The sequence below is a fragment of the Bos javanicus genome, chromosome 3 (genome assembly GCF_032452875.1).
Source record: "Bos javanicus breed banteng chromosome 3, ARS-OSU_banteng_1.0, whole genome shotgun sequence".
Classification (NCBI taxonomy): Eukaryota; Metazoa; Chordata; class Mammalia; order Artiodactyla; family Bovidae; genus Bos; species Bos javanicus.
In genome coordinates this window covers 782,292-795,572 of record NC_083870.1, presented here as the reverse complement: position 1 = coordinate 795,572, position 13,281 = coordinate 782,292, and the positions used below count along the sequence as shown (strand labels likewise).

Below are 13,281 nucleotides of genomic sequence, written 5' to 3'. Positions count from 1 at the left end.
ATGAAAAAGCTTAATTAGGCAGAAATTTTAAATTGCTGAAAATATACTGAATAAAAAGCAGCTCTTAAGAAATTTAACCTGAAGTCCAAGATGAGAAAAATGTATTCCCATCAGATGTAAACGTACATTCTTTTAGACAAACAATTAACTAACAACACATTTTCATCTTGTTTCTTACAAGTCCACTCTTGGAAGTTGAAAAAGATGTCAAATGCTGACTACTTAAAACTATGAACTGTAATGTAAAACAAATGTATAGTTACAAAAGGGGAAAAGGAAGGTGGGGAGGGACAAATTAGGAGTATAGGATTAACAGATACAAACTATTATACATAAATTAGAGCCGCAACAAAGATTTACTGTAAAACTATGAACTATTTTTAAGCATAACAAAAAAATTACAAAGAATAATATAATGGTCATGTTCTCTTGTGTTGTTAAATGTTTGTCTGATTTTTAAAGTGAAACTTATGTTCTTTAAAGTTCAAATTTTTATGGAAGAATGTGAGGAATTCTGCAAGAGAATAATACAACCAAATATGTAAGAGACATATATTTTCAAACAAATTAACAAATCTAGTTGACTTGATGAACTTGTTAATAAAACAATGACATATTGATAATTTTATTTCCTAATTTCCTTATGTGAGAGGAATTTCTGCCAATGAAATACTTCATAAATTCTACCCAGAAAGAATGTCATTTACTGTATAATTCTCTTCCTAGGGAAAGATTTCCTTCCAGGAACAGAATAAGTAACTTTTACACACATGCAAATATACACATATACAAATACTGAATAGAGGTGCTCCCAATGTTGAAAATAAAATTCTTATTGAAAGCCGTCTACTACCCCACCTAAATCCTTTCATACAATTTCTTTACAGTTTATTGCTTTCAACATCCCTGAACTTTCCTCTGAAGTTCCTTGTATCAATCAAGTCCACCTTTTTGCTATCATGGAACCAGCTACTTACAAATTCTTAGAATTCATACAGGTTATTATTCTTTGACACAGATACTAACTGTCAAAAATTACTCATTTTTATTTGTACTAAAGCTAGTTCTGATTTCACATGGAGAATATGATGGGGCTACCATTTCAGAGTCAAGCAATCTTTCTATCTTCTGTAAGGCCTTGGAAAGAGCTTACTGAACTAGTACCCAGAACATCATGGGTGAATAATGATTTTTAAAATGCTGAATGAAAACAGGCTTTGATGAAAATGCCAAAGAAAATAACAGGTGAAGTGACTAGCTATGATAGGTAATATGCATTTTAGGGTTGCTATAAAATTACTTATATAAAATACATAGCACAGCAAGGTAAAAATTAATTCCCTAAAACCTAATCTAACAATAATTATACAGTCTTCCCTGATGAAATCTGAGTTTCCTGAAGCCTCTAAAACTAAGAAAAGTCACAGCAGAAATACCAAATTGTAAACTGTTACAGCTGGAGAGGACATTAAAGAAAATACAAACACTCTTATAGATGCAAAAGAAAAGGCACTTCTTCAAAGTTAATTTGTCTCATATTCAGATAGTTCCAGATAGAGTAAGAATCAGAATACAGGCTTCTTTGACCCCAGTCGTCTTTCTACTATGCCATACCATACTTTAAACATATTTCCATCTTTTACAGCCAAAATTAATATTATCTGTCTTAGAAATAATAAACTTTTATTGATGTGTAGTTGATTTATAATGTTGTGTTAATTTCAGGTGTACAGCAAAATGATTCAGTGATTTATATATATGTATGTAAACACTTTTCAGATTGTTTTCCCTTATAGGTTATTACAAAATATTGAGTATAGTTCCCTGTGCTATACAGTTGGTTATCTATTTTATAAATAGTAACATGTATATAACAAACTATAGCTTCTCCAAGGGCTTGCTTCTCCTTTAGTATATCTAATGAATCAAATTAGATGAGGCATAAACAATCTTAACTTCTTAAAATTAGTTTAAAATCAGTTACGTTAAGTGTCAAACTAACAATTACAGCAAGGATTGTATTACTTTTATGATCTCTTCTGAGAATACAAAATCTCCGTAGCCAGGGATTTTTATTTTATGCATTAAAATAACTCAAATGCTAAAACAGTATCCAATATACAGTAGGCCCTCAATAAATATTAAATAATTCAACTTTATTGGAGCTAACTAGTTTAAAGATATTCTATCTGACATCAATAACTCAAATATCTGAAGTCCTAACTTTCCCTTTTGGTTCTCATTCCTTAATTTTAAGCTAATAGAAGTTAATACTATAATAAATAATATGTGTATAGTTATATATTTACTGTATATTTAATCATAATATATACTAAACATTGCTAATAATAGTTCACTTAGTATGTTTTTATTTTAAAGATATTCTCTAGGTCTATAAGATAGAAAGGAAAAACTAATTCTCTGGTCTAGGAAAAATGCAAATATTCCTGTTGTGAACACCTTAACGTAACTTATCTCATCAGCCTTCACAGACAGAACATCATGCAATGTAGAGAATATTCTTAGCAGTAATAAGCTAAACACAGCAACACATTTTGCAGAAATATTTTTCCAAAAGTTCTTTCACTTGAGCCAAAATATAACTCATTATAAGCAAAGCTATAGTAAGCAAAAATTGTATGGTTAAGATAGTTATTTTCTATGCTGACTTAATTGAAGGATAGTTTTTATTTATTTATATTATTTATTTATTTCTCATTTAATTTTTTCCCCAGTTTTATTGAGATATAACTTGTTTTTTTTGGCTGCACCTCACCACTTGTGGGATCTTAGTTCCCCAAGCAGGGACTGAACCTGGGCCATAGCAGTGAAAGTGCAGAGTCCTAACCAGGTAATTTCTAAGGTTTAACTCTTTAGAGCTGTGGTCTCCTAACTTTTTTTTTTTAATTTTTACATATTTATTTATTTATGGCTGCACTGGGTCTTCGTTGCATGCAGGCTTTCTCCAGCTGAGGTGAGCGGGGGCTACTCTCTAGTTGCGGAACACAGGCTCTAGAGCTCTAGAGTAGGTGTGGTGCATGGGTTTAGTTATCCCAAGGCATGTGGGATCTTCCTGGAGCAAGGACTGAACTTGTGTCCCTTGCATTGGCAGGTGGATTCTTAACCACTGGACCACCAGTGAGTTAGGAAAGTTAGTCCTTTCCTAACTTCTTTTGAACATACTGCCCCATCAGTTTAAACAATACGTGAGCATACACCCTTATATATACATGTTGACTCCATGGAATTCAGGTGTGTACGGATTTTCCTCAATTTATGATGGGGTTAAACCCCAATAAATCCACTGAAGGTTGAAAATATCATAAACTGAAAGTTTATTTAATACACCTAGCTTAGCCTAACCTACCCTTAAATTGGGCAAAATCATCTAACACAAAGCTTACTTATAGTAAATTGTTAATATATAATAAATAAAGCTTATTGAATATCTCATGCAACTTATTGAACACTGGGGCTTCCCAGGTGGCACAGTGGTAAAGAAACTACCTGCCAATGCAGGAGACAAAGGAAATGCAGCTTCAATGCTTGGGTAGGGAAGCTCTCCTGGAGGAGGAAATGGCAACAGACAGCCATGAACAGAAGCAGCCATGGGGCCACAAAGAGACATGACTGAGAGACAAAGAACGCAGCACACACGTACTGAAAGTGGAAAATGAATGGTTCTACAGATGCAGAAGAGACGTATTGGTTGTTCACCCTGTGGTTGACTGGGAGTTGTGGTTTGTTGCTGCCACCTGTAAGAGCACTGTACCACATATCACTAGCCCAGGAAAAGATCAAAATTAGGATTCCTACTGAATTTATACTGCTTTTGAACCATCTTGTAGAGTTGAAAAATCTTAAGTTGAACCATCCTAAGAAAGGGACTGTCTGTTTACACATCCACATATATGTATATGTGCACTAATATATTTTATATTATAAAATATACACAAAATGGAAACTTTAAAAAGATAAAGTAAGTACTAATAGAAATTCTACTGTTTTCTTCCTATATTCCAAAGTTTGTGCATCCTTTGGGACAATTCACCCCATTCTGCAGCTCATAAATACAAATGAAAGACACTCTTCCACTAATAATTTTTTTTTTCCCCAAACTAAGCTTGCCTTTGACTGTGTGGATCACAATAAACTGTGGAAAATTCTGAAAGAGACGGGAATACCAGACCACCTGACCTGCCTTGTGAGAAACCTATATGCAGGTCAGGAAGCAACAGTTAGAACTGGATATGGAACAACAGACTGGTTCCAAACAGGAAAAGGAGTATGTCAAGGCTGTTTATTGTCACCCTGCTTATTTAACTTATATGCAGAGTACATCATGAGAAACGCTGGGCTGGAAGTAGCAGAAGCTGGAATCAAGATTGCCGAGAGAAATATCAATAACCTCAGATATGCAGATGCTGCTACTGCTGCTGCTGCTAAGTCACTTCAGTTGTGTCCAACTCTGTGCGTCCCCATAGACGGCAGCCCACCAGGCTCTGCCATCTCTGGGATTCTCCAAGCAAGAACACCTGAGTGGGTTGCCATTTCCTTCTCCAATGGATGAAAGTGAAAAGTGAGAGTGAAGTTGCTCAGTTGGGTCTGACTCTTAGTGACCCCATGGACTGTAGCCCACCAGGCTCCTCCATCCATGGGATTTTCCAGGCAAGAGTTACTGGAGTGGGTTGCCATTGCCTTCTCCAATATGTAGATGACATCACCCTTATGGCAGAAAGTGAAGAGGAACTCAAGAGCCTCTTGATGACAGTGAAAGACGAGAGTGAAAAAGTTGGCTTAAAGCTCAACATTCAGAAAACGAAGATCATGGCATCTGGTCCCATTACTTCATGGGAAGTAGATGGGGAAACAGTGGAAACAATGTCAGATTTTATTTTTTTGGGCTCCAAAATCACCGCAGATGGTGACTGCAGCCGTGAAATTAAAAGACGCTTACTCCTTGGAAGGAAAGTTATGACCAACCTAGATAGCATATTCAAAAGCAGAGACATCACTTTGGCAACAAAGGTCCGTCTAGTCAAGGCTATGGTTTTTCCAGTGGTCATGTATGGATGTGAGAGTTGGACTGTGAAGAAAGCTGAGTGCCGAAGAATTGATGCTTTTGAACTGTGGTGTTGGAGAAGACTCTTGAGAGTCCCTTGGACTGCAAGGAGATCCAACCAGTCCATTGTGAAGGAGATCAGCCCTGGGATTTCTTTGGAAGGAATGATGCTAAAGCTGAAACTCCAGTACTTTGGCCACCTCATGCGAAGAGTTGACTCATTGGAAAAGACTCTGATGCTGGGAGGGATTGGGGGCAGGAGGAGAAGGGGACGACAGAGGATGAGATGGCTGGATGGCATCACCAACTCGATAGACATGAGTTTAGTAAACTCTGGGAGTTGGTGATGGACAGGGAGGCCTGGCGTGCTGCAATTCATGGGGTCGCCAAGAGTCGGACATGACTGAGCGACTGAACTGAAGCATTTAAGTAAACATTGGGCAGCATGATTTCACAGTAAACACTGGACAGCATACTTTCAGGTCAGGAGACAGCGGGGGCACTGAGAACTGAACTTGCCAGGACACACATTTGGATAGAACTCTATTTTTACTCCAAAGAAGCAGATCACTGTGTGTCATAGACAATATGTAGATAAACGAATGATGAAGACCACAGGTCTAACTATATATATATAGAATACAATATGCTAAGTCTAATAAATATTTATATAAAGACATATTCTTGTGACTTGTCTAGACATATTTGTCAATGATACGATTAAGTCTCAAAAATTTAGAATCTAGCCTTGTATATTACTGTGAAAGTCTCCAATATGTGAATCCAGTCTAATGATGATTAGATATATCATCTAATATAATGATTCAAAAACACACTATTATGTAAAATAGTACACAAAAACCTTGAATATTCCCCGTTAAGTCTTAGAACAATAGTTTCCTCAGATTTTATTCAATACTTGTGACAATCAGTAAGTTATATCTTTCATGTTTCTTCATTTCTGCATTGGTGTGCCTACAAGTTTTTAATCACAAACAATTTTGCAGTGATGGGTATTCTTACTCTGTATATTAGTAAATAAGAGAGAACTAACACTAACATTTGTTGAAAGTCTATGTGCAAACACAGCTACATTTTACAGACAATATATCACTTAACTTTCACAACAATCCTTAAATGGTAATTCAGTTCAGTTCAGTCTTGTCCGACTCTTTGTGACCCCATGGACTGCAGCACGCGAGGCTTCCCTATCGCCAACTACCGAAGCTTGCTCAAATTCATGTCCATTATTTTGGAGATAATTATTATTCCCATTTTATATATTAGAACTAAAAGGTCAGGGGATTTAAGATCAAGGTCACTCAGCCAAGTTTCAAATCCAGGTCAATCTGGCTTCAAAGCCTATGCTCCTTCCATCACACTGAAAAAAGGGTTACAGTAACTGAACTAGTCTAAGAGTATCTAGATAAAATACATGATCTACAAACCAATCTTAAATGAAAGATAATTTCCTTTCATTCTAAAGTTGAATAAACTATTAAATAATAACTAATAAACTAATACACAATGACTATAAGTGGTTAAAGCCAAGACCTTGGAAAAGATCACTATAAAGCTACCCTCCAATTCTGTTTTAAAGTAGTTTAAAATTGTTCCTCCTCTAGCCTGTCTTTATCCTACAGACCAAATACAAAGCTTAAGAGGGTCAGCATTGACCACAAGAATTCAGTTGAGACTAAAGCCCAGGGACTTCCCTGGTGGCCCAGTGGTTAAAACTCGAGCTTCCAACGCGGGAGTTTGAGTTCAATTCCTGCTTGGGGAACTAAGATTCCCCACATGCCATACAGTTGGCCAAAATCATGCCACACAGTTGGCCAAAATCATGCAACACAGTGCGGCTGAGAAAAAAAAAAGCCTAGATTATTACAGAAGCATTGCTCAACTCTTCCTCCTGAAAATCTCTGCCACAAAAGAGGACAATTTCCAAAAACTGTGTCTTAAAGAACCAAAAAGCAAATAAACTAATATTCTTCATTAATAAAAATCTCTCCTTGAAGATCAATTTTATAAAGGGTAAACTACTGCAATAAATAATATTATACTAAAGCATAATTCCGTGACACAGATCAATCCTTTATCAAATTTGGAAATCGGATTTAGTAATCTTAGATTCCCAAGAGCTGCTTCATAGTCAGATATGTGGGGAGATATACAAGTGTACTAATGACACCAACCGCAGAGATAGATTTAACTATGTAGAGAAAAGGGCCACAGAGGGGTTGCACTTCAGTCTTTCCATTTATAACACACTTTCTCCTTTGCTAAGTCTTAGGCTTGAAAGTGACTTCAGAATGTATCTGGTTTGAGTTCCCAGCCAAGTAAGTACTATTACTAATGTTTATATAACAGGTAACAGGATTTTAGACCTTAAATAAAGAGCTGGAGGCACTGGGAGCTTCCAGTTTCTTACAGTATTATTTTTTCAACTACTAGAACACTGTTTTCCAATAGGTTAAAGAGAGAGCTAATATTTTTTGAGCATTTATGAAGAATCAGACACATATGTTATCTTTAACTCTCACATGGACCACATTTTACGGAAACTAAGATCTAGGATTTTACCCAAGGTCACATCTACAATTAGGAGCAGAGCAGAATTTAAACCCAGGTCTGTCCACACAAAAAGGTTCAGGAAGTAATTTAGGATAAACTAAAACAAACTAGACCTATAGGGCAAGGAATGACACTGACTCAGAAACTGGCTAACTTCTGCAGGCCTGTCAGCTGGAGCTGAAGGAAATATGACCTTTACTCCTAACACTCTGGGGCGGTAAGACGGCTCTTCTGCGCGTGGGTCAATACATCACTACTCATGGAAGGAAAGGGGAGAGAATGAGGTGTCCCGGTGGCCCAGACCTTTTCCTGGCCGCAGAAATGGAGAAGGGTCAAACCAAGAGGCCTGGTCCGGATCTGAGTGGTGCCTAAGAGAAGCAGTGCAACAAAGGTCGCAAAGGGCGCAGACTTGAAAATCACGAGTTTTAGACGTGTTGGAAAAGAAAATGTGAAAAGCAAGCAGCATGGGAAAGTACACAGATTCACTTGAGGAACAGGGGTTGGGGTTGTGGGTGAATTGTCCACTGGCAGAGTTGTCAGTGGATCGGTAAAGGGAGGAAAGGGACAGGAAGGGAGGTCTCGGTGGGAGCCACTCTGGGTTCATTACCTGCCGGGTGGTTATACAACGGCCTCAATTTCTCAGGCAGCAGGAGCTCCACTTTATCAAGGACCCTGTGGTAGGTGGCCCGCAGGCCCCGGACGCCGGCGGCTGACATTTCTGCGGACGAGTGATCGTGGGCAGCCGGGTGGTAGAGTGTCCGCGTGCTCGTCCCTGGCAGGCAATGTAGGGCAGCTCGTCACTTTCCCCTGTATCAACGTCTCGCGCCCTCTCTCCGTGGGTGCCTGCCCTTCCCGCTGCTGAGCCTGACCCCCCAGCAAACCACCCTTTGGCCGGCGCCCACAGAAGGTTGTGGGGGCGGAGACTCTGCGACGGCCCGCCCCGAGCCCGCCTACTGGCTTCTCTCCGCCGAGATCCGGGAGGAGTGGCTAAAACAGGTGGTTAAAGGAAGGCCTCACAGAGTCAACCCAGAGGCCTACCGGCAGCGCGCTTGCGCAGGCAGAGCTGCCCGCACCGATTGGCCCGTCCCCCAAAGCAAACCTCCAATTTCTTCTTCCTGCTCTGGAAGCCATGTTGGAGAAGGGAAAGTGAAGCTCGGTCGGCGGATACCCTTTCACTTTGGTTAAGGAGGCCCCTAGACAAAATGGACTATTCGGGCCTTCTGTGCCCCGACTAAAGATGACGCCGCACAACTCTCTTGCTTCCTTTGGATTGAGACTCGTGAGCGCGAGACTTACGACTTCAGCAACTTCTCGATTCCTCATTTATCCACAGAGTATTAAGGATTTAACTAGAATGGCTTGAACCCATTTTTCTAGGGTAAGGGCGGCCATGGCACACACCTGCCTCAATGCCCAGTGGTCGTCATCTCGCGAGAAAGGCTTGGAAGGGCGGGTGTACAGAACGAGGAGAGGGAGGAGTCGAGGCCGCCTCCGCCTCCTCCTTTAGGAGGGGGTGCCGAGGGAGGGGACTGTTGCTGATCTTTGGTTGTTCTGGGTAGTCTGAGAAGGAGAGTATGAAGCGAGCTCCAGCCCGGGTACGGCCGGACTTCTCAGGCGAAGGCGCTGCTGCCGCCACCGCCGCTGCCATCTAACTCGCTGCGCTTGAGAGCCCCGGCTCGTGGATGGTGCCGGTGCGGCTCGGGTGTTGATCCGCGTGTCTCTTCCCCTCCTCCCCTCCCCCACGCGGTGGTCTCCCCTCCTCCCCCAGCCTGGGAGAGCCATGTCTCGGGGTGGCTCCTGCCCACACCTGTTGTGGGACGTGAGGAAAAGGTCCCTCGGGCTGGAGGACCCGTCCCGGCTGCGGAGCCGCTACCTCGGTGAGCAGGGGCCCCGGGGCAGGGGCGCGGAGGTCGCCGCCCAGAGGTGGGGGAGGGGGCCGCGTCGCGGGGGCTGTTGGAGACGGGACAGCTTCTGGGCGGGGGCGTCCCGGAGACGCTGAGGTGCCGGGTGGCCCTCAGCCGACGGACCCCCCGCCCTTGTTGTCCTCCCATGGCTAAGTCACTCTTTCATGCTGCCAGCCGCCGCCCTGCTCGGGTTTTCCTCCGGGGGCCGGACCTGGGGCGGACAGTATTGGCCGAGAAAAGGTGTTGGCATCGTTTCAGGAGTGGGACTTGGGGGAAGACTTGTCGAACCTCCCGGAGCTGCCGCGTTTAGAGCAAAAGTTGGCGCTTTTGCTCTTCCGCGCTCTCCCGGCTCAGCCGAAGGACCTAAGTTTGTGTTGACCGCCCCTCCTCTGAAGTCTCGGTTGGGCTTAGGTGTCGGCGGCGACGCGTTGACCACCCTCGGGGACTCCACGCTCCAAAGAGACTGGGGGTAAACTGTTCTGAGGCTCCGAGCCAACCTAAAAGTGATAGCTGAGCTGTCCCCACCCCCGCGCGCGTTCCCAGTTGGACTCTGCTGTTCAGTCGTTTAGATTGCTTTAAGGAGGTGTAGGGTTTCGCGTTCCCATTCCCACACCGGTGAAACACTTGGCATTTACTGTTTCTTAGTTAAGCTTTCTAAAAACAACCTTCGATACTTGAGGGAACGGTAGTCCAGTGTTTTTTTTTTTTTTTTCCCGTTTTGTATAAGTGGATTTGTGAGGATTCTGGGTCACGCCTGAACTAAAAGTGGATGGATTTAGTAAGAGTCTTTTTTCTTCTTTCCTCTGCAGTCTTATCATTACTCTTTATTCTTTCTTTTTTATTTTTAATTTGAAGGCAAGACAACATCATTAAAATTTTTTTCTTACCAATTTTGTCACTTTTAGGTATTTGTTGATGTCATTTAAATGCTTTAAATGTCATTTAAATAATTTTAAGTCAAATGGTTTTGACTTAAAATCAATGAAAAAAATTGGAATCTCATTACACCTGATAGTTCTGGTTTGTGATTATTTGAGAGAAGTTAACAGGTATTTTTTTCTTTCCTCCTGCTTTTTAGTGTCTCAAGTGACATGAGTACATTCTCCTTGTAAAAATGAAGCACAAATTCTTATGATTCCTCCCATTCGTTTCACACACACACCCTTAGAGAGGTAACATGTTCTGTTCCCTGAATATTCTTCTAGACCTTTTCCTTTGAATTCTCACAAGCACATGTGTACGTATAGGAATGCTGTAGGAGTGTGTATGTGTGTGACCTGCATGTATGATGTCATATTGTAAATATGATTTTGCACCTTTTATGTTACATCTTGGAGACCTTTGCATGGTCGTAGAAGTAAATCTATCTGTACAGTCTTTTAAACTGTTGCATAGTATTTAACAGTATGAAGTTGTCAAGGTTGACTCAGCCTTCTTTTTTTTCTGTACGTTTGCCGTTATTAACAGTGAACATCCTTGTATCAGTACGTGGTTTTTGTGCATTTGTTCTAGGATAAGTACCTGGAGTGGTGATTAATCTTTTTAAAATTTAATATGAATAGAGAGTGCTTGTTTAAACCATTAACCTAAAAGATGTGGAGTATTTCTTTTAATATTTACTTGCTGAGAAATAACTTAATTTTAGTTTAATAAAAAGAATACATGTTCTACATGAATGAATTTATATGCGGTCCTTTATTTCAATTAGTGGGAGCATTTGAATGAGTAGTAATTATATTTAGTTTTATTATTAATGTTTTCTGCTGGCTCAGTTCAATTTTATCTATGGTAGAGTCAATTAAAATATAGTAAGATCATAAATTTTCTTTTTCCCTTCCTCTTCTAGCTCCATAATGGAAGTGAAGTTTGTCTTGGGTGGAGGGGAATTGAAGAATGTGACTTCACTGCCTTTAGTAGAAAGTCTAAACTACAGATTTTGAAACATGTATATGCATACAATGAATTCCGTATCTTACATAATATTTTAAATGTGCTAGTAATATATACTTTATAATTATCGCATTCTTGAAACAGCTTCCTTTAAAAGTGGGTTTTTTTTAAGTATTCAGAAATAGTTTGAAAAGTAATTTCTTGGCCTTAGGAGACTTTCTTTATACTTTTAGTTTATCTGGCTCATCCACACTCCAGTACTAATCTTGGCTTAGCATTCAGGAAACAGCAAAGTCGACATTAGCACTGTCTGAGTTAATGAGATTTTCTAAAAATAATTTTTAAAAAATTATTTGGTGCACAGGGCCTTAGTTGTGGCATGTGGGATCTTCTGTCTTGGTTGCAGTATGACAAATCCTTAGCTGTGGCCTGCAAGTTCTTAGTTGCTGCACATGGGATCTAGTTCTCTGACTGGTCAGTGATTGTACCTGGTCCACCTGCATTGGGAGCTGGAGTCTTAGCCACTGGACCACCAGGAAAGTCCCCCAGAAATAATATTTTGAAGTACTCATAAAATCTTTTTAAAAAGCCCCCTTTTAAAAAGGGTTTTAAAAAGTAAGTGGATTCTTTTCTTTTTGGAGATTTCAGTATTTAAACATTTTGATTGTTTATAATATCATAGTTTAAATATTTCTCTAATTATCCATTATATGTATTTCTAATAATGAATTACTTCTAAATAACAGTAAAATGGGATAGAAGCTACTGGCATTTTTTTTGTAACATATGCATTTCAAATTAATCATAGCATGTATCTTTTGAATAGTAGTATTGAAACATTACAGGTGATTTTATTTAAATTTGGTTAATTATCTTTTTTCCTCCTATCAAAGAAAATTAATTCAATAGAAATTTATGTTTCAAAATTTGGGAAGCTGGAACACACCATGTGTGTTCACATGGTCAGGTTCTAAGTCTGGTGGGGGCCTGCTTCCTGGTTCATAACCATCTTTTCACTGTAACCTCACAAGGCAGAAGAGGTGAGCTAATTCTCTGGGGTCTTTTTTTATAAGGGCCCTAATCCAAGTCTTGGAGAAGGAAATGGCAACCCACTCCAGAATTCTTGCCTGGAAAATCCCATGGACAGAGGAGCCTGTTGGGTTACAGTCCATGGGGTTGCAAAGAGTCTGACACGACTGAGCATGCACACACCCAAGCCTAATCACCTCCCCAAAATTCCTGTCTCCTAATACTAATACCCGGAGAAGGCAATGGCACCCCACTCCAGTACTCTTGCCTGGAAAATCCCATGGACGGAGGGGCCTGGTGGGCTGCAGTCCATGGGGTCGCTAGGAGTCGGACACGACTGAGCGACTTCACTTTATTTTTTCACTTTCATGCATTGGAGAAGGAACTGGCAACGCACTCCATTGTTCTTGCCTGGAGAATCCCAGGGTCGGGGGAGCCTGGTGGCCTGCCGTCTATGGGGTAGCACAGAGTCGGACACGACTGAAGCGACTTAGCGGCAGCAGCAGCAGCAATACTAATACCTTGGGGGTTAGAATTTCAGCAGAGAAATTTGTCCCGAGGAGGGGGTTGGGGAAATAGGAACCACTAAGCCAGTGACAACTTTATAGTGAAGATTGAAATATCTTTTGTAAGGGGATTAGAATGTCTCTGTCCTTTGAATATCATTAGAGTTATTATGTACTTGAAGTGGTTAATTTTGCATTTAGATTAGTCTTATAGTGTATCTTGAGTACATCTATATTCAGACTTACAAAGTTCTTGAGAAAGTGTTGCAAAGTTACAATATATTTTATAAGGGTCAGAAAATTTTGAGTTTTGCTC

The 13,281-nt window shown here is 40.5% G+C and overlaps 2 protein-coding genes across 10 annotated transcripts in view; one reads left to right on the top strand and one right to left on the bottom strand.

Moving 5' to 3' along the window:
- Positions 1 to 9,556, bottom strand: part of MPC2 (mitochondrial pyruvate carrier 2) — a 31,086-nt gene extending 21,530 nt beyond the window's left edge. The window contains exons 1-2 of one of the 2 annotated variants that reach the window (XM_061399396.1): positions 9,444 to 9,556; positions 8,244 to 8,408 (exon numbers count right to left, since the gene is read on the bottom strand). In XM_061399396.1, the coding sequence (XP_061255380.1) occupies positions 8,244 to 8,352 (109 nt within the window). In that variant the 5' untranslated portion in view covers positions 8,353 to 8,408; positions 9,444 to 9,556. Of the gene's footprint in view, positions 1 to 8,243; positions 8,409 to 9,037; positions 9,125 to 9,443 lie in introns of those variants that run through there. The other variant, XM_061399397.1, reaches the window with a different exon arrangement.
- The window catches only part of DCAF6 (DDB1 and CUL4 associated factor 6), a 181,503-nt gene continuing 177,391 nt past the window's right edge, over positions 9,170 to 13,281 (top strand). For 2 of the 8 annotated variants that reach the window (XM_061399352.1, XM_061399345.1), the window contains exon 1: positions 9,177 to 9,513. In XM_061399352.1, the coding sequence (XP_061255336.1) occupies positions 9,417 to 9,513 (97 nt within the window). In that variant the 5' untranslated portion in view covers positions 9,177 to 9,416. Of the gene's footprint in view, positions 9,514 to 13,281 lie in introns of all 8 variants that reach the window. The other 6 variants (XM_061399359.1, XM_061399367.1, XM_061399373.1 and 3 more) reach the window with 5 other exon arrangements.